The 19,503-nt window shown below is 57.0% G+C and overlaps 1 protein-coding gene across 1 annotated transcript; it reads left to right on the top strand.

Annotated features, from left to right (window-relative positions):
- Positions 1-342: 342 nt before the first annotated feature.
- Positions 343-16,416, top strand: FOSL2 (FOS like 2, AP-1 transcription factor subunit). The gene is made up of 4 exons (XM_004582698.2): positions 343-1,114; positions 9,775-10,026; positions 13,038-13,145; positions 15,152-16,416. The coding sequence occupies exons 1-4, from the start codon at positions 1,013-1,015 to the stop codon at positions 15,680-15,682; spliced, it is 993 nt and encodes a 330-aa protein (XP_004582755.1). The 5' UTR covers positions 343-1,012; the 3' UTR covers positions 15,683-16,416.
- Positions 16,417-19,503: the final 3,087 nt, after the last annotated feature.

Below are 19,503 nucleotides of genomic sequence, written 5' to 3'. Positions count from 1 at the left end.
GGCGTGCGGCTGGCGTCAGCGCGGCCGCGAGCCGGGGCAGGGAGGGGAGCGCTGCGCCCGCCTCCTCCCTCCTCCCGGGCTCCGTCCCCACCCCGCCTCCTCGCGCGCTCCTCCCAGCAAGGTTGACGTGAGTGAATCCACATGGTACAGGGGCTGGAGAATAAAGACTGTGGAGTTGAACTCGTGCCATTGTAGTGACTCATCTCGGGCAGAGCGCAGGGGCTCCGAGAGAGCGAGCGGCGCTCCTGGTTGGGGACGGGGAGAGAGAGCGAGGCGCGGACGGGCGAGGCGGGCCCGTTCGGGAGCGGGCGCCAGGGCAGGGGTGCGGGCGTCAGAGCGGCTGCGCGGCAGCGGGGCCGGGTCCCTCTGAGCGCGGGCTCACCTGGAACCCTGCGGGCCGCCGTCCCGCGGGCCGGGCGCACGCCGCCTGCCGAGAGTCAAGTGTCCGAGCCGCTCGGCAACTCAGGCGGCCAGTGGGCCACAGGAAGTTTATTCTCGGGCTCCCTTTCTCAAAGGAGGAAATAGAAGTTTCTCCAAGCCGGCAGCCTTTTCTTTTTCGCCTTGTCGGTCCTGCCTGCACCTCGGGACGGGAACAGGGGAAAGAAGGGTGTCCCCCAGAGCTGGCAGGCGAGGCTCGCTTGGGGCTCCCGATTCTTTGTTTCCTTCCGATTCTGGTGGCCGTGGGTCCCGGTCGGGCTCCGGCTGCGCGCGGGGGCGGGAGGGCGCGCGCAGGGGAGGGACTGAGAGCGGCGCCGCCGACTTTTTAGAGGGAGGGACCGTGTGGACAACTGGTCTCGCGGCGCCCGCGAAGAAGGGAAGAAGTACGGTGCTAGGCGCTCGGGGGACGCGGTCGCCGGCGCCCCACCGCTGCCGTGGGTGAAAGCCCGGGAGCCGAGAGCGGAGCCCGCGGCGCTGCCGGAGGACTAGCCAGCGCGCAGCAGCCGGTGCACGGCCGCGGCGAGGGCGGGGGAAGAGAAGCACCCTGTTTCCTCTGGGGCCCCCAGCGCGGATCATGTACCAGGATTATCCCGGGAATTTTGACACCTCGTCCCGGGGCAGCAGCGGTTCTCCTGCGCACGCCGAGTCCTACTCCAGTGGCGGTGGCGGCCAGCAGGTAAGTGCGGGTCCTGGGTGCACCTGGCGGCGCGGGCGGACCCCCGCCCTCTTACCACCACCACTACCACCACTACTACCACTGCCTCCTTTTTTGCTTCCTTTTTCCCTTTCTCGGTCTTGGCGAGACAACGGCCTCTTCGGGTAACTGTTGTAAGTTCTGGATTTTCGTCCTGTCCTGTCGCCGTCCCCGCCATCAGCTACTCTTCCCCCCGCAAGTCTTTTTAAAGTGGAGTGAGGAGTGGGCTTTAAAAGCCAAGCCGACGCGTGCTTCCATTTAGCCCGCATCTCACATAGGCACCTGGAAAGGTCGGCAGCCCCCATCCCTGGAACCTGTTAACCCTCCTTCCAGGAACGCTCCGTCCCCATCCCTCTCTATCGACCCCGGCTCCCCGGGCGGACGGACCAGATCGCGGCACCCGCTGGCGCCTCGCGGCACCCGGGAACCCTGTTCCCGCGGAGGGAAGCCCTTTCCCCGCCTTCTTCCGTTTTCCATCCGTCTTAACTTATTTCTGAAACAGATCGGGCAACACTCAGAAACGTGGGCTCCTTCAAGAAATCCGGAGTGGGGCGAGGGTGGCGGCTCCGGCTCTGGGAGTCAGGTGCGAAGGTCGGGAAGGAAGAAGAAGGCGGCCTTAATTGGCTCACGCTGCCTTCCGCTGTGAGGGTCGATGGTGGGGCGCTGGGGTGGCGGAGGGGGGAGCGGTGATACTGAGTGGTGCGTAGGCGCCAGCGCTGATAGCGAAAGAGTACACCTTGAGCGTCTGGGCTTATTTGGAGCTAGGTGGCCGGCGGGGAAGAGACATCACTTAGGACCCTGCGTGGTTGTGGAGGCAGAAAAACAACTCCTTTCTAAAGCGGCCGGACTGGTTTGCACTGGAGGGCTTGTGCCTGGGTTGTGCACCTATAAATACCAGCAGGGGGCCAGTAGGGAGTTTGCCCTTTGCAGCACCTTCCTCCTGCCTGCCTGCCCGCCCCCAGCCCCCCAAGCTCTGTCTCTTCTGCTGGCTGGGCAGCCCCTCCCCCAGGCCCACTACAACTTGAAGCCACCTTGGTTCCCATCTGTGGGAGCCCCTGGCCAAGTTGGCTGCAGGAAGAGTTACTCCTCCATCCTGGGGCATTGGCATTGTCCCAAAGCCAGCCAGGCAGGAGGGGTCGCGCAGGGGGGGAGGGGAGTCTTGCAAGGAGGGGGGATCTCACAGAAACAGGGCTCTCTTCTGTATCAGAGAAGGGTTACCTTGTTCTAAAGTGACCCCTCATACCCGGTGAGTCCTCCAAGTGGCTTCTCTGGGTCTTCCCACTGCCTCTGCTGGGGTTCCCCTAGCCCCCCACTACAGAGGTTCTGGAGGGCTCACTCAGTGCAGCTTCCATCAGGAGCATGGAGGAAATACGTGGACAATCGAATCTGCAAAGCTGCTTGATTGGGTTTGCTTCCCAGCCCCTTTGCTTGTGATAGAGTTGGAAGATCATTAGGCAAATAGACTGGAGTCATTTGTGATATTTACTCCCTCATTCCGGTTTAAGAGACACCACCCACCCTCCCCACCACCTCCCCAAACCAGGGAGGGATCTTTGGATTTCTTCTCCCTTTGACCAACACGTAGGTGCCAGTGGTCATTAAACTATCCCAGCGTCGCTTGCCTGGGGCCTGGATGGGAAGCGAGACCGGACATCGGAGCCCCGGCTGAGTGATCTGTGTCACTAGGGCTTGGAGCCCAGGATGTGAGTGGAGGCAATTCCCTGTTTTGGAAGAAAATCAGGCAGGAAACCAGTGCTAGGAAGAAGGAAGGGAACTCAGGCCAGCAGCGTAATGGGGCCTCATTCCCGAAGCAGAAAGCAGCTGTTGGCTAATTCCTAGCATGCTGTAACACATGAGGATTTTGCAATTAGCAACAGCCAGTGTGCGGGGTGCTCAGAGACGCCTGCCCCGTGGCCCGAGCAGCGTGTTTCAACTCAGAGCCTTGGCAGAGTTAGCTGCTGCTCCGGTGAGGCGGCCACCGCTGTGGCACCTCCATGCAGGTGCGGAGGGGGCGGCCGGGAGAGTGGGGAGGACTGCTCCCTCCTGGCCCCCAACTTTGAACAGTACTGTTCTGTGGTCCCAAGGCGTGATCTCTGAAGCTTGTGTTAGCTTGCAAGTCTGTACTCTGACCCCACCCGATCCCAGACCCATGGTAACTTTATTACACCCCCAGATAATGCCTGTAATCACTTTATTTCTCTCCGCTTCCTTTACTGGGAGACTTGGTGGCAGCAGACGCGGGCTTTCCTGCTTTCTGGCATTACAGTGGGCCAGTTCGGCCAAGCCACTGCTCTGTTGTTTTTGTGTCTCTGAACAAGTGGATCTTGGTGGTGGTTATTATTATTATTATTCCCAGGACTCTTTCTCAGAGGGCTCCAATATTCCCAGTTAGTTTGTCGCGTCCCTCTCTGCCCAAGGCTGCCTCTGTGCTCGCACAGGGACTGTGACTTCCAGTGGCGGTGGGCTGGGGTGGGGGGCAGACAAGTCTTTGTTAAAAGCTTCTTTCTTGTAGATGGCAGGAACTTAAAGCATGAAAAATATTTCCTGTTCCAGTTGGCGTTTTCATCTCCGAGCTAGGTCACTGGTGATTCTGTCTGGTCGGGAACGACAGTGCACACCTCCCCCTCCTGGCTTTTTTTTCTTTCTTTCTTTTTGTTGTTGTTTGCTCTCTCCTAACTTTCCTAGGAAAACACCTCCCAGATATATGCCCTGCTCAGCTGCTGCACGATTATGGAGTCAGGGCCTGGCCATTACGCAATCCCGCCAGTTACACAAACACAGGTCATTTCATAACGTGTTTTCATCAGCTGGGCCCCTCTTAATGAAAAAGCAAAACAAAACCAGGGCCCAGGACTTTTCCAAGGCTGCCAGTTGTCTGCTTCTCAGATAGCTCGGGAAAATAAATCAGGAGGGGGAAGAGGTGGTATTTCCTTTTTGGAAGCAAGGAATACCAGACTAGCTCTCTTCTTCCTTAACCACCCTCTCCCAAGGTGCACACGCGGGCGCACACACACACACACACACACACACACACACACAAAATTCCCCGAGTGAACTTTTGCCAACTGTACCAGGCTGGGACATTCCTCACATCAAAGAACTTTTACCAGAAATGACTGCGATTCCCAAGTCAGCCTCAAACACACCTCTCTAGCGCACCCTACAGGACATGTGTAGAAGCACTCTCTGGGGAATGTGTTTTTCCAACCTGAGTGTGTTCATTGGGGTTGGTTTTCAGAATTCTTAGGATTTTTTTCTTCTTAATTAGGGACAAATAAATGCCAGCTATGTAACAGTGGCCAACTAGATACTTCTTGCTTCCAAAATGAGTTTTATTTTGTGCTAAATAAAACCAGGTTGAAAAAGAGGTGTTTTTTTTTTCTTCTCTTCTGGGAGTGTCTGTTCTTTGGGATGCCAACACAGTGTTTTCAAGTTCCCAAGGCTTGTTTTGGGATGTGTTTGTGTTGGGGAGGGGGTGTCATACAGAACTGGAGGGGAGGTGTGGGGGCGTGTAGTAAGGGTCTGGGCACCCACCCTTGCCTTGATCTGCCAGATGTTGTAGATTAGGATCAAACAAAACGTTATCCCAGGAATTTGTCTGTTCCGCTGATTCTTGATGGTGGAAGCCAGCTTCGCTTTTGCATCAAAGTGAATGGGGTGAAACAGCAGTCAAGTATTGTCTGAGTGGCAGCTGAATTTTCCTATGACAAGCCCTGAGTGCATTTCCATTACGGTGAGAGCGTGCCTGCCCGTCTTGCTGTTCAGGGCGGCTGACAGCGAGGTCAGGGCACTTGTGTTGCTTTGCTACCTGACACGCTGGAACAGGCACGCTCCCCAGACAGCTGCAGCCCTTGGGATCCACCATACTCCTCTTTCCTTGGAGTGGCAACACCTTTCTCATCAGAAACTATGGTTCTGGGAAGGGTAACATGGATGTTTGCAAATCACCAAAGGATCCTTGGAGCCAAACCTGACATAAGAAATCAGGGTGATCGAACTGGAGCTAAAATAGAATCCCATCCCCCATCCCACCCCAGGTCTTGGTGCTGCTGGTCCTGGAGTCTAACTGGGAGAATGTTCCTCTGGACACAGCACCCCCTCTGCCTCCCCTCCCCGCAGCAGCTACCTTTGGGGCCAGCCCCTATCTGTGTCTTGGAGTATTTTTCTGTCCATGAAACAGGACTAAAGATTGTGGTTTTGAGAATGGAGAACATGTGCTTTCTGGCTTATGGCTGGCAAGCAGGCAGGAGAGGCAGCTGAGGGCTTCATGCCCTGTGTGGTGACTTTGGTGGCTGCCACATTTCTGAGTGCAGCTTAGCCCTCGGTCCTGACGTCCCACCACCTCCGGCTCCTTGGACCCGAGAAGGAAGTCACAGAATCAGTTCCTTGCTCTCTGTTTATTCCCCAGCTTTCCTGCAGTTCCCCCAGGAATTGTTGCAGGGGCCGGGGATAGTGGGGGGAAGACTAGGGTGGTTCTTTCCTGATGTGGTCCCCGGGGTCCTGTAAAAGCTCTAGCAAATTGGGGGTGGTTACTGACACTTTCATCGTGGCAGGAGTGGTGACCCCTTGGACACGAGTGGCAGGGGTCAGAGGGCTGTCCAGGGCAGATGCCAGATGGACTGGCCAACTTCGCGTGAAGGCCTGGGGGAACATTGGCCCCAGTTTGGTAGAAATGCAGGGAGCCCTTGTCTTGCGTTGCACCTCCCTGAGAGGCTGCAGGCAACCTTGACCCTGGCCTGGCCTCTGCTCCCATTCTGTAGGGACATCTTCGGGGCTGCTGGTGGGAATTTTCTTTTTCCGTCTTGGGAATCTACACCAGGGATTCCTAAGGCGCTCAGACCTTGCCTAGCCATGCACTCAGAACCTGCAGCTCCCAGAGTCCTCAGGGGCTTGTGGCGTGAAGGCTCGTTGGTCCAGATGGGAATCACCGTGCTGTAGAAGCACTGCCGACTGTAATGTCCACCTCAGAGGTTAGGTTTTCTGGTTGGTTCGGCAGCCTCTGGAATAAGCTGTCTGCCCCATAGGCCTATGGGAAATGGGCGCGCACACCCTCTTTCTTACACCCTTGGGCAGGAGGACCTGTGGTGGTTGTAAAATAGTATTTTCTGCCATCAGCAGCTGTGGGACTGCGGGATTTCTCTCACCTGTCCTTGGCCTCCTGTCCACTCTCCCCGCTCTGCCCCGCTCCAGCCCAGAGCAGCCACATCTCACAATGCAACTCCACCTGGAGGTGCCACGGGGGAACCAAAGTTCCCTGGGAACTGCTCTCCCGAGGCTTGTCTGGGTTTGAACTTGCACTGAGGGTCTGGAGATGCAAGCAGGTGTGGGAGAGGCCACTCCCCTTGGCCCCCGGTTAGAGCAGTGCGTCTGATCTGCATTCGGCCTTCCTCCTCTCTGTCTTGTTTTTCCTCCAACCTGAGCATGGGAGACGACGGTGACGCTTGAGGTCAGCGGTCAGCCAGCTAAGAGCCTGAGTATTTTTGTGACTGTCTCCTGGAGCCTAGGCATGCGTGCTGTTTACCTGCCATCTGGGGCTGCTTTTCTATTCTCACAGTGGAGCCGAGCTGGGCCAGAGACCCCCAGAGACGGAAATATTTGCTGTCTGGCCCTTCCCCGCACATGTTTGACAAACTCGGCTCTGGAAGGTCCGTGGGGTCACTTGGTTCTTTTATACGCTTTCCTGCCCACCCAGGAGTCACCAGGGTGACTTGGTGACACAAAGCGTGGAGGAACTCTGACAGGCAGTAAGGCTGTCCTGTCCCTGGAACAGGAGCCTTGGAGGAGGCCCCGACACGCCCCAGAAGAGCAGGACCTGGGGACCCCTGCGTACCCCCTCAATGCCGGCACACCCCTGGCACTCTTCAAGCGGCCCTAACACCCACAGCTGGGGCAGCTTGGTCTTTTGCCTGCTGTGGGATGTCATCTGGGCCACAGTGAAGCAGGATTCAGCCCCAGCAAGGACCTGTGGCTGACCCCCGCACCTTGTTGGTGTGGCTGGAATTCTGGGACTTTAAGCCTCCTGGCCTCACCTCTAATGGGCTATGGGCTACTGTCCTGTTGCCTTCTTCATGGCGCTTTGGGAGTTCTGGCAAGCCCCATGCCTTCCGGACAAAGTAATTGTGAGTCTCCCCTGATAGACTCCTTTTGGAGACAAAAGCTGCCTGCCTTTATCAGCTCTGGGGCCCCAGGGGCTGGGCCATTGTTTTCCTGCAGTTTGGAGCTGGCTGCAGTAGCCAGATGGCTTTGCCTCCTGCCTGAGACAAGGTGTGAGAGAGCCTTTCAGAGCAGTCATTACCTCCTGCCTTGTTTTTATGGCTGCCTTGTTTTGTCTAGACCAAGCTTCCCAGGACCTGCCTGGTGCATGCCGGGAACATTGCCTCCAAGGTTTTCTGCTGTGCTTTCCTTAGCTGCAGGTGTGCAGGCTCTTGAGTGAGTTTTCCTGGGGGGGGGGGGGGACAGTTGGTCTTGGCACCCTCATGCTGGATGCCTGGGTGTACTCCAACTTGAACCCTGGCTCGGGCTGGGGAAAGAGAGTGAAGCAGTTGGGAGCTTCCCAGAAGTGGGAGGGGCGTGCACAGTGCCATGGAATGAGATACCGGGCAGTGTGTCTCCACCCTGGCTGTGCATTCGAACCTGCTTGCCAGTTTTTAAAAATACTTCCATCCCAACTCCACCCCAAACGAATTATCTTGGAACTCTAATGTTGAAGCTCCGACTCGGGTGGGGTTTTTTTTTTTTTTTTTTCTGTTTAATGAGCTCTTGAAAAACAGTTGAAGGAACACCTGTGTGTTCCCCAGCCTGTGATTACCAGTAGTAGCTGCTCATTTAATCTTCACCTTGGCCGATGATGAGTTCCCCATTAGGACTGCCCCCCTGCCATCTGGATGGTTAGCCCCAGGGGCAAAGCTAGACCAGGCTCAGACCCAGGCCTCCTGACTTGGCCTCCTCAGCCAGCAGCCCCGGGCTGTTCTCATGTCCTCAGACTCTGCTTGTCCCTGTCCCAGGCGCAGCTGCTGGTGTCTGTGCAGGGAAGATTTCCTGGTTGGGCTCTTCCTTGTCTCTGCACCCTGTCCTTGTCTACACGCTTAGACCCATAGCCGGTGGCTGCTCTGCTCCTAGATTTCCAGAATTCAGCAACCAGCCTAGAATCTCGGCATGCATTGCAGTGGATAGCCTTGCCCCTGGCACCTGAGTCCGTTGCCCTGGGCAGCTCTCCTCACAGAATCCCAGGATCTATTGCATTGGCTAACTTTGCTGCTGCCATCCTAGAATGCCTCCCGTCACCCCCAGAGCTGACGGCAGTGGTGGTGGCTGCTGGGGCCTCTGTGGGGAGGTGGGGGTGGGGGGGTCACTGTGGCATCATTGCTAATGACAGTGGGGCAGGAAGGCCCTTGGGGGCCTCCCTGGGTGCATGGGCGGTGCTGGGGGCTGAGAGCCCCTTAGGCCTCTATCAGGCCACACTGAGCCCACTGCTTATTAGCTCTGCAGCCCTGATATGTTCCTTAATCCTCTCTAAACCTAAATGTCTGCCTCTAAACGGGGGATAATGACCGTTCTGACTTCAGAGGGAGATTTAGCGAGATAATCTGGGTTAGACAGTAGTGGGGTGTCTGTCATTTCTTAAGCACCCGGAAGTTGCAGCTGGCATACGCGTCCTCACATTCCCGCCCACCCCAGACACAGGAATCCCTGAGGATGACGGGGTCCCTTGGGTTCCATAACGGGGGGGGGGCCTTCCCCCAAAGAGCCAGCTGAGGGAGGGAAAGGGATGCTTCCCTCCTCGCTCCTCATTGCACTTCCTAGGAGCTGCCTTGGAAGAAAAGTCAAGTCCAGCTGCTGAGAATGGCCCATTTTAGTTTTCATACTCTGTCATCATCTTATATTCTAAATTGATTGCTTCCTGCTGTGTGAGTGAGTGTGTATGTGTGTGTGTGTGTGTGTGTGCAAGCAAAGCCCTGGAATGTGGTCTTAGCTGAAATGAAGGGGTAGGGGGAAAACTCTGGACACACAGTCCGGCGTCTCCCACAGACACACCTGGGAGCGCAGACAGATTGGGAGATAGGTGGAAAGATAGTGTAACCTGTCTGCTCTCAGGGAGCTGCCTGGGAAGGGCTGGAGGCGGGATAGAGCCAACCTGCAGAGGCTGCCACTTTGTGGGCTCTTGGTTTGGAAGGTACCTTTGCATGGATTTGGCCTTCCTTCCTGTGGGATCCTAACCCCTTCCTGGGTGTCGTGCGTCTGCGTTTTGGGAATGATGGGCAGGTAACTGAGGCGCTGGTCTGCATTTGGCAGGTGTCCATCTGGGAGGGCTTCAGAGAGGGCGTGCTGAGTATGTGTGGCTGGAGACCAAGGGGTCCTGGAAGTTATTTGCAGTACAACTGCAGCCTCCCGGAGCCAGCAGAAGCCCAGACCAGGGGGGCACACAGGACAGGAGGCGCTGGGAAGACTTATGGTCCCCCTTGTTACTTGTACATGCAAGACCTGCCCATGACTTACCTGGGGAAACTCCTTGGGATCCTGACCTTGCTCGCCAAGCCCTGTCCCTCATCCTCTGTGGGTTGTTTCCCCTCGCTTACTCCTGCTTCTCCTGCTCTGTACAGCATCTCCTGGCTTAATTTTAGCTTTTTGTTTTCTCCTTTCAGAAGTTCCGGGTAGATATGCCTGGCTCGGGCAGTGCCTTCATCCCCACCATCAACGCCATCACCACAAGCCAGGACCTGCAGTGGATGGTGCAGCCCACAGTGATCACCTCCATGTCCAACCCCTACCCACGCTCGCACCCGTACAGCCCCCTGCCGGGCTTGGCCTCTGTCCCTGGACACATGGCACTCCCGAGGCCTGGCGTGATCAAGACCATTGGCACCACCGTGGGCCGCAGGAGGAGAGATGAGCAGGTATGGCTTTGCCGGTCAGTGGCTGGGAGCGTGGCTGGGAGCTGCAGGGAGAGGCTCTTCAATACAGAATGTCTTTGCACAGACAGGTAGGAGCAAGGAAGCACTGGGGAGACAAGGGAGGCAGAGGATGAAGATGGCCTCCTCTGCCTTGTTGCCTGGAGACCTGAGAGTCACATCTGGCTCTAGTGTCTGCTGAGAAAGGGCTTTAGGGTCCTCGCCTCCTGTGTGACTGTGGGAAGGCACCTTGGACATGGCAGGTGTGTCCTCCTTGCACAAGGGCCAAGGCCGAGCAGCCCAGGAACCCTGGCTGTGGGTGCTCCCAGCACAGACCAGCCACCCAGCCCTGGGCTGGTCTGCCCCTGGATTTTGCACTCCGCTCCTGTGTCCCCAGGCTTCTGACTTGAAGCAGAGCCCATGTCAAATGTCTGAAATTCTGGCTGCAGAAACCCATGCCTCTGGGGCCTTGGGAATCTGCTCAGCAGCTCTAGCTGGGCGAGAGGGGAGGGGGAGAAGAGGGAGGTCAGATGTCAGCTCTTTGTTTCCACAAGGGGCTTAGCTTTGACAAGGAATGAAGCAGGCTGGGAGTGAAGCCAGGTTAGGTGGCATTTAGACGGCATCTAGCCGGCATCCACCTATCACTCCAGGGCCCGGGAAGAGAAGTACAGAGAAGGGAGTGAGACGATGCAGTCTGGGCGCAGATGCACACTTGCTTGGTGTGGGATTCTGGATTGAATTCCAGCCCCCAGGGTGCCCCGTGCAGTGCTGCTTCTGGAAGGCCAAACCCTGGTGAGCCTGTGTTTTAGTCATGGAATCTCCCAAGAACCATTGTTGTTCCACTGGGAAGCTGGGAAGCCCTCACTCTTTCTACCACTTGTCTGGGACCCAGGGACAGTGTTCTAGATAAGGCCTTTAAGCGGGGCTCCTAGTGGATGATGGGGGACCCCAGGCCAGCAGTCTCCAGCAAGCCTTGAATCCATAGGAATCACTGCCCTGGAGAAGTAGATGCTTTTTCAGGCGCCCTGGTCCTTGCAGGACTGAGCCAGGCCTTGGAGCCAGCACACTGGGACCTGCTGAGCTCCCAGCAACCCCCTCACTGCTGCTTTCTGTAGCTGCAGTGAGAACTGCTGTGGAGGCTCTGATTATGATGCCTGACAGATAGGCTTCCTCCAGACAGCTGAAGGGGCAAGGCTGTGTAATCACCACCGATCTGGCTTCTCCCAGCATGTTGGTGACCTAGAAGGAGGTCTGGACAGGCTTGGGTTGGGAGAACCTCTTTCGAGCTGGCACAACAGCATAGCTAGATGCCAACTGAGCCCCCTGCTTTCTCTTCTCAGCCTGCCCTGCACCCAGTGTAGACATTTGAATTTGGAAAGGAAGCTGAGGTCCCTTAATTTTTTTTCTTTTCCTGATTTTTAGCACTCTGCACCCATTGGATGGATAGGCAAACTGAGGCCCCCAGAAGGAGCAGGGTCTTGTCTAGACTGACATAGTGAGCTGGCAGCCAGGGCCAGGACTGGACTCCCTCTTTGAGCCTCAGGCCTGTGCTTGTCTCACCCAACCTCGCAGGCATGCCCTAATACAATCTGTCTGGAGAGTTTCCTTCCTTTTTGGGGAGGCAGGGAGAGGCCAAGGAGCAGTTTATCCCACATCAGCAGGAGCTGGGACAATCATCCGGAAGCTTTAAGGACGCTTGGGCGCTGGCGTCCTCTGCCACCCAGAACTTCCGCCTTCCCAGCCTCCGCCTTTCCAGCCTCTGCCCCCTGGGGTGGGGCCTCACAGGGGATGGCAGGGTGTGTGTGTGTGTGTGTGTGTGTGTGGCTTCTGGGTGGGTCTGTGGCAGTGCTGACACACTCAGGCAGTAGCCGTGTTGATCTGGCCGCCCCCAATGCTTCCTCTGTTGCCAGCTTCCCATACCACATGGGGAGACACCTCCAGGCGAGCAAAGCTGGAAGTGGACCAAGGGCTCTTCAGGGCTACCTGGGCCCCACAGGGGTGTGGCCTCACCCAACCCCAGGGACTCCCTTGGGCTTCTGTCAGACAGGTTTAGGCCCAGCAGGTGTTCAAGACCTTGGTCAAGTGACCCCATGATCTCGGCGGGGCCACGGGTCGGGGCAGACATAGCTGGGGTGGGCCTCTAGGATGCTGGGCCCTGCTGTTGAGGACATCGTAGCCACAGATCACAGGGCAGCAGGGAGCTGGGACTCTGACCTGGCTTTAACACCCCCCAACCTCCACCCTCTGCCCCTTGAGGTGGGACCCAGGTCTTAGTCTTCCTGGTTTTGTCTAAGCTCTGGGCACTTAGTAGGTCTGCAGCCTGGCCACTGCATGGGATGGCCTCCTTTGACGCGACTTTCTGCTACCTCCTTGGGGCACCTCTGCCCGGCTGGGGAGTTTTAGGGGTCACAGCTCTAGGAGGACCCTGCCCAGTGGGGCAGAGCTCTTGCCTTCTGGTGTGAGTCCCCAGTCCCTAACTTGGCTCTGCAAAAGGCGCTGGGTCACAGGCTCTTTGCTGGGGGAATCTTGTTTTGTTGGGTTCAGAGAGAAATCCCCAACCCCTAGAACGGTGTCTGTTGGATGGATAGAAGTGGCGGGCAGTGCACCTTAACGCACCTCGGGGACCCTCCCTCTTCTGCACACCCTCTCCAGCAGCCTCATGTGTGCCAGGCACAGCACAACAGCCCTCCCCCACCCCCACTGCCTGGGCAGCTCTGACCTGTGTAGGGACCCTTTAACCAAATGGGGATGATAAGGCTCCCCTCCTCCGCCTCCCTGCCTGCCTCACTGTGTCCCAGCACCTGAGAGCTGGTCCAGACTCATCCTGCTCTCCCTCCTCCCCTCAGCAGTCAACTTAAAGATACAAGGCGATTTCAAACAGTGCATTGCAAAGTGAAATTACCAGATAGATTTATTTTGGTGCAAAGGACACACCAACACATGCATAGCTTCTGTGTAATATATCCGACAGACCATTTGCCCAGTTCGTAATCCCCGTCCTTGACTTTGGTTTCCAGTTGTCTCCTGAAGAGGAAGAGAAGCGCCGGATCCGCAGGGAGAGGAACAAGTTGGCCGCGGCCAAGTGCAGGAACCGCCGCCGGGAGCTGACCGAGAAGCTGCAGGCGGTAGGAACCTCGCGGGACAGGAGGGGGCTCTCGGGGTGGGCTGCAGCCCTCTCCTTGCTCTCAGGACCCTGCAGATGATAGAACACTCCTTCCTTTCAACGCATGGGTCAGCACTGGTGTGATGAGTCAGAGATGTAGTCTTTGCCAGTGGCTGGGCCTGGGAGAACCGGACAGCCAGCACCCCCTTTTCCATTCGGGCTGGGTGTCTGACTGGCAGTGCTGTGGAAGCACCCGGGGGTGGGAGCCAGGGCGGGTCCAGACCTGCTGCCCCTCCATGGCCACTTCCCAAGGTTCCAGCCACCACCTCCGTGCCTGCTGCCAGCAAGGGTGGTGCATCCTGGCTTCCATGCTCTGCTCTGCGGTGGGAAGCAGGGGTCCTTCCTCCTTTATGGAGCTGGAACTGAGCCCTTCATGCCTCCCTCTGCCCTTGTGAGTCACTCTCGTCTGCTGCCTCATTGCCCACACCTGGGGACCCAGAGGCCCTGGCATGACCTGGTTAACAACACACAATGCCTTCCTGAGCCATCAGGGGCAGTGGAGGGTGGACAGGCAGGGATGTGTGCAGGAGACCCCAGGGCCGACTCTCCTGGGGGAAATATTTTCAGAGTGAGGGTCTCAGATATGGTCAGTCCTGGAGACCACCCCAGGTAGGGCCAGGGCAGCATCCTTGCTTCACTGCCCGCACTTCCCTCTGCCTAGCTGGCAGCTCCAGCCTGGGGTCTGCTGTGAGGGTCTTATGGTACTGGTGGTGATGCTCGTCTCCCGGCAGGTGGCCGCTCCCACTATCCCCACCACACCACAGGGGGCTGTCTGGGTGTTATCCTTCCTCTACCCTTGCATTTCACATGCCCTTCTGTGTGGACCCTCATGATAGTCTACCCAGCGTTGTCCTCCACCCCCACCCGGGGCCCTCTCTCACACACCCTGCTGCCCCGCCTCCCTGCAGCCAGGCCCCCGAGCCACATCCTCCACAGGAAGCCTCTCGCAGGCACATGATGTTCGTCAGACCCTTGAGACCAATGGAAAGTTTTTTTTTTGTTTGCACTCTGAACACGCAGTGGCCCTGCCTCCCAGAGCGCTTGCTGGAGCCTCCTTGGCTGTGAGCAGGAATCCACGTTAGGGAAAAGTGGGCTGGAAGCTCAGAGCGCCTGCCTTTTCCCCTCTGTGTGCCCAGATGTGGGTCTGCCTCTCTAGTTTGTGTAAAAGGGGGCCCAGGGCCCCCAGACCTTGGCTGAACATGTGCTGTTGTTATTATTATTATTATTATTACTTTGCTTATTTATATGAGAGAGAGAGAGAGAGAGAGAATCTTCCATCCCTTGGTTTACTCCCTAAATAGCCATAGTGGCTGGGGCTGGGCAGAGATTCTTCTTGGTCTCCCACGTGGGTACAGGGGCCCAAGCTTGTTGGCCACCCACCGCTGCCTTCCAAGGCTGCATTAGCCGGGAGCTGGGTGGGAAACACAGCAGCTGGCATGCCAACCAGCACTCTGATATGACGTGCTGGCACTGTTGGTGGCGACTTCACCTGCTGGGCCATGATACTGGCTCCGGCTGAGCCCTTCTTCCAAGCCAGGCACTGGACTAGGCCCTGGGGACATAGTAGCAGGCAGGTGATGTCACCGTCTTCATGTGGCTCAGAGTATGGAATTTCTTTGTTCCCTACAGTCTTGAGGCCATAGTTGAGCTGGGGGTGGGGGGAAAGGAAGAGAGCTAAACTCTGGCATCTTTTCTCCATGTAGCTCTCTCTTTTTCCACCCCTCTGGGTGCCCAGGAGACAGCCCTGGTGCCAAGGCAATGCACCCCGTGTTAGCTCAGTGATTGTGGGCCTATCCCTAAAAACCTCCGCAAACCTCTATTTCCTCCTTTGTGAAATGGGTTGATGATAATCTCCGCTTCCAGAAATGCGTTGCAGCACTGCATGAAATCATCCCAGGCGTGCTCGGGACTGCGCTTGGCTCCAAGATGACATCTCTCTCTCTCTCTCTCTCTCTCTCTCTGCCGCAGGAGACAGAGGAGCTGGAGGAGGAGAAGTCAGGCCTGCAGAAGGAGATCGCGGAGCTACAGAAGGAAAAGGAGAGGTTGGAGTTCATGTTGGTGGCGCACGGCCCTGTGTGCAAGGTCAGCCCAGAGGAGCGCCGCTCGCCCCCGACCACGGGGCTACCGCCCATGCGTGGTGGTAGTGGCAGTGGGGGCGGTGCGGTGGGAGCCGTGGTGGTGAAGCAGGAACCCCTGGAAGAAGACAGCCCCTCCTCCTCGGCGGCCGGCCTGGACAAGGGCCAGCGCTCCGTCATCAAGCCCATCAGCATCGCGGGGGCCTTCTATGGGGAGGAGCCCCTGCACACGCCCATCGTGGTGACCTCCACTCCCGCCATCACTCCAGGCACCTCGAACCTCGTCTTCACCTATCCCAACGTCCTGGAGCAGGAGTCGCCCGCCTCGCCCTCCGAGTCCTGCTCCAAGGCCCACCGCAGGAGCAGTAGCAGCGGGGACCAGTCCTCGGACTCCTTGAACTCCCCAACCCTGCTGGCTCTGTAACCCAGCCCGCCTCTCCTCCCCAGCCCTGGAACGGGTCCTCGCCACCACCTCCTTCCCCGGGGACCAGCACCTTGAAAGCGCTCCAGAGCCGTGAGGGTCCCACATGGCCCTGCCAAGGAGCTGCCTGGCTCTGCGGGGGCCCAGAGGCTTGGGAGGACTCGGGTCAGCCTCCCGGAAGCCTTCCTGTCATCATTGTTGTGGTCGTCATGCACACGTCTTGCAAACGAATCCTGTTTCTTGAAAGGCCTGGGGGAACTCGGTGCGGTGAGCTCTGGCTTCTGAAGAGCCCGAAGCTGTTCCTTTTGTCACGATGTGGTTGGTCTCTGCCACGATGCTGTCCCTCCCTGCCCCACCAAGCATGCGCAGTGCCTTTAGTTTCCTCCTCTCTCCTACCCCCTAGTGTCCATTTTGCTCCCTCCTTTTTTTTTTTTTAATCAAGTTTGCCATGACATTTCATCTGGGTGGTCTCAATATGAAAAAACTTTCTGGACACTGGGCAGCAGCTGACTCTTCCCGCTGGAAGTGGACTTGGCCGGAAGGGGACAGTCAAGTGCAATATGGAATTTTCCCTCCCACCCGGACGATGTCAGGGGGCACTACTGGCTCCAGAACCAGTAGAGGGGAAGTCTCTTCCGCCAACAGGCTGGCGGGGCACCTAACCCTCCCCTGGAGATGGCTCTTGGAGGAGCCCAGCCGCCAGAAGACAGGGTGTGAGAGAGGACAGTCGGGACACAGGTTGGGTTTGCCAAAGGCCTAATTGCCAGGCCAGGAATAGTGCCAACAGAGCCACCCGCGTGTCCTAACCAGCTTTTCTCCACGGGGTGTCTCCAGCAGGGCGTCCCCTGTAATTACTGCCTCGCGGTTCTGCCCCTGGACCCTTGTCTCCAGCCCAGCGAAGCGTCCCTGCCTAGGCACCACACATCACTCCCTGCCCCTGCCCAGCTCTGCCCTTCTCTGGCTCTCAGGGTGATGCCACCCACGGAGATTTAATGAGCGTGAGCCTGGACCCTCCCCGGACTGTTGCCTGGCACCTCGGGGCAAGGAGGCAGGGATGGAAAGATGGAGTGGGGGGCTGGGGAATGGGAGGTGAGCCCCCAATGTTTACTGGGCCCTCAGAGAGATGCTGGCCTTGCCTGCTCTCTGCAGTTCTCTGCCCCTTCTGGACCAAGTGCTTTCTCTTTACATAGCCCCTGCCCCACTACAGCACCTGCTTCTGGCTTGGGCAGCAAGCAGAACAGCATTGCCAAGGTCATGGTTTAGTCGCTATTCCTGATCTGGTGGAGCTTCCCAGCTGCTCAAGCTGGAGCTGAGAAATGTGGAAGAGCAGCCCCATCCCAAAGGCATGGGAGACTGGGCAGGGGAGTCCCTTCCCAGCAAGAACAGCTCAGGGGCTGCCTGCTTCTCACCTACTCTGCATCTTTGCTCCTCAGGGCCTGGCTCCTGGGGAGCTTTCTGTGGGGCAGAACCTTGACAGGCATCCTGGGCTGTAGCTCTGGTTTGTACTGGCTCTAAGGTGGGTGGTTGTGGGAGGGTGGGAGGGCAGACTGCTTGTTGGAGACAGATGGTGTCTGCCCAAGTCAAACCTAGGCATTGGTAGAAGCCCCTGGCTTTCCCAAGAGAGCAGAGAGGCCTTCACACACCTGATCCATTCTGCACAGCGAGGCCACGGGAGCCGTTCACCATTTAAATTCGTGGCCTGCTTCCACGCACCACATGCAGAGAATGGACACCCAGATGCCTAGCCCCACTGCCCAATAGGACAGGTGGCACAAGGGTTGGCCAAAGAGGCAACAGGAATTTGCTCAAAATGTCTAAAAGTGGGCCATTCTCTGTTCCTTGGCAGGGGTACTGCTGCCTCCCCGAGCTCCTAAAAAACAGGGCCTCTTGGGTTTCTGGCTTCAAAAGAATCAGAGAAGCCCAAGGCAGCCAGGAGTGGTGGGAGACAGGCCAACAGCTGCATCCACTCAAGCCACGCTCTTAGGCAGGTGGGAGCTCTTTGCTGTCTTGCGCATGTAGATATTTTTCCAAAGAAGCTGCTTTCTCATTTCTTTCCAAAACCTCCTTTATGTTCCATTTCCTAGGGCATGGATCCCAGGGCCATAACTCGAGGCCAGGCAGCAACATTCCCAAGGCAGTTTGGCTTCTGTTCAGATCTCAAGCTGGGTTGGCACTAGGAGCAACAGGAGGCAAAGCCCGGGGCCGATCCGCGGAGGTTTCCGGGGTCTCCAAGCTGCAGTCCCCTTGCGAAACCCCTTGGCTTTGTCCTTTAAAGCTGTTTGGCTTCCCCAAAGCAAGAGATCATTTGGGAAAAGGCTGAATGTGTACAGGCAGAGAGATCATGAGCGCCTCCGTTTACTGCTGCCTGGCTGGTGTTCCAAGTTCACCCTCCCACCCCCACTTGCCCACAGCTCCCACACTCAGGTGTGGGTGTTCCCCAGCCCCACCCCTGTATCCCCAGCCCCGGAGCAGGGGGAAGTTGGTGCGGCTGCCACCTGATGGGCTGCAGGCAGCTGTGGGGCCGCAGCACTTGTGCAGGGGCAGCAGCACTGTGGATTGCACGGTGCTCTCGGCCCCTTGGAGTCTCCGGCTCAGTAGATGGGAAACTGTCCTAGGAGAAGCAGTCCCAGGTGAAGCTTAGGAAATGGCGGGGCGGGCTCCGAGCATGAGCACGGAGTTGCCTTGTTGAGCGGGGAGGTCTTTAGGCTGATTGGGCACCACGCGGTTGTGGGGGCGGCCAGGTGTGTCCACTTGGCTCGATCACAAGCCTCTCGAAGCTGAGGGCCGTGGAGGGCTGCTGTGGGTCTCTGCTCTCCTTCGACTCCAAGGCCTGGGGCCCCGGGAAGTAGAACTGTCTGGAACCCCAAGGCACTTCTGTCCCTTTGAGGGACCAGCAGAACACCTGACAGTCTGAGTTTGTCCACAGTCAGATCTGTGTGACCCTTTTAGGAAGGAAAAGGGTCCTGTGTGCCAGGTGCTGGGTTGGGCACTTTGACGATCCAGCCCAGGAGTAAGGGAGGCAGGCTGCCTTGTCTCTAGAAGGCCCCTTACGGAATGGAAAACAACGGAGGCAAGAAGGTCTTCCTTTGGAGATCGAGGTAAGACTGCCTGCAGTCTTGACAGTTGCCCTCAGAGCCCGGCGCTCCCTCCTGTCCCTCCCCCGGTGCCCCCTGTGCTCCTCGCGCCCCTCAGACTGCTGGAGGGGTGTCCTCTATCCTTATAGACTTTGTGGACCAATAGGATATGTGCTGTATAATTTTCTTCTTAAAACTTAAGTAAAGGGTCTTGCTGTGTTCTGCTTGTGGAGTCGTCTTGGCATTCCTCTTAGAAGCCAGCACATCACTATTTATTGACAAGTTGGAGAGAGGTGCGTGTGTGAGTGAGCATGTGAGTGTGTGTGCATTTCTAGGCGCGCTTGTGTGCTGAAGCTTTTTCAAAAAGAAACCCAGTCATCCCACTACTAATTTGCCACTCCTCATGCGTCTAGCGCTTTGGCCGTACATCAACAAAAGGGTTTTACTTTTCCAGTGCTGACAACAGGTTCAGAAGGGGCTGGGGCCAATTTTGAGGAAGTGGGGCCCAGGAGGGGGGGAGCGGAGAAGAAATTGACCTTCATTATTTATTTTACATGTTTACATCTTCTTTATGTTGTTCCAAGCCTGAATAGAAACAGAATAGCATTAAAAATACTCAATTCTTCTCTCCCTCTCTTTCACTTCCTTGCTTTTTAAAAAAATTAAATTTAGGATAATTAAGCTTTGTTTCTGAAGTGATTTGTGCGCTGTGCTGTATAAACTGTATAAAACAAGTCTTGCTTTGAAAGA

The sequence above is a fragment of the Ochotona princeps genome, chromosome 8 (genome assembly GCF_030435755.1).
Source record: "Ochotona princeps isolate mOchPri1 chromosome 8, mOchPri1.hap1, whole genome shotgun sequence".
Classification (NCBI taxonomy): domain Eukaryota; kingdom Metazoa; phylum Chordata; class Mammalia; order Lagomorpha; family Ochotonidae; genus Ochotona; species Ochotona princeps.
This window is presented reverse-complemented; position numbering and strand designations above follow the sequence as displayed.

Excerpts from the sequence above, each read along its gene's own strand:
- FOSL2 (XM_004582698.2), top strand. The coding sequence starts at position 1,013 with ATGTACCAGGATTATCCCGGGAATTTTGACACCTCGTCCCGGGGCAGC. Across the intron at positions 1,115-9,774 it reads GTGGCGGTGGCGGCCAGCAG|AAGTTCCGGGTAGATATGCC; the intron begins GTAAGTGCGGGT and ends TTCTCCTTTCAG. Across the intron at positions 10,027-13,037 it reads GCAGGAGGAGAGATGAGCAG|TTGTCTCCTGAAGAGGAAGA; the intron begins GTATGGCTTTGC and ends TTTGGTTTCCAG.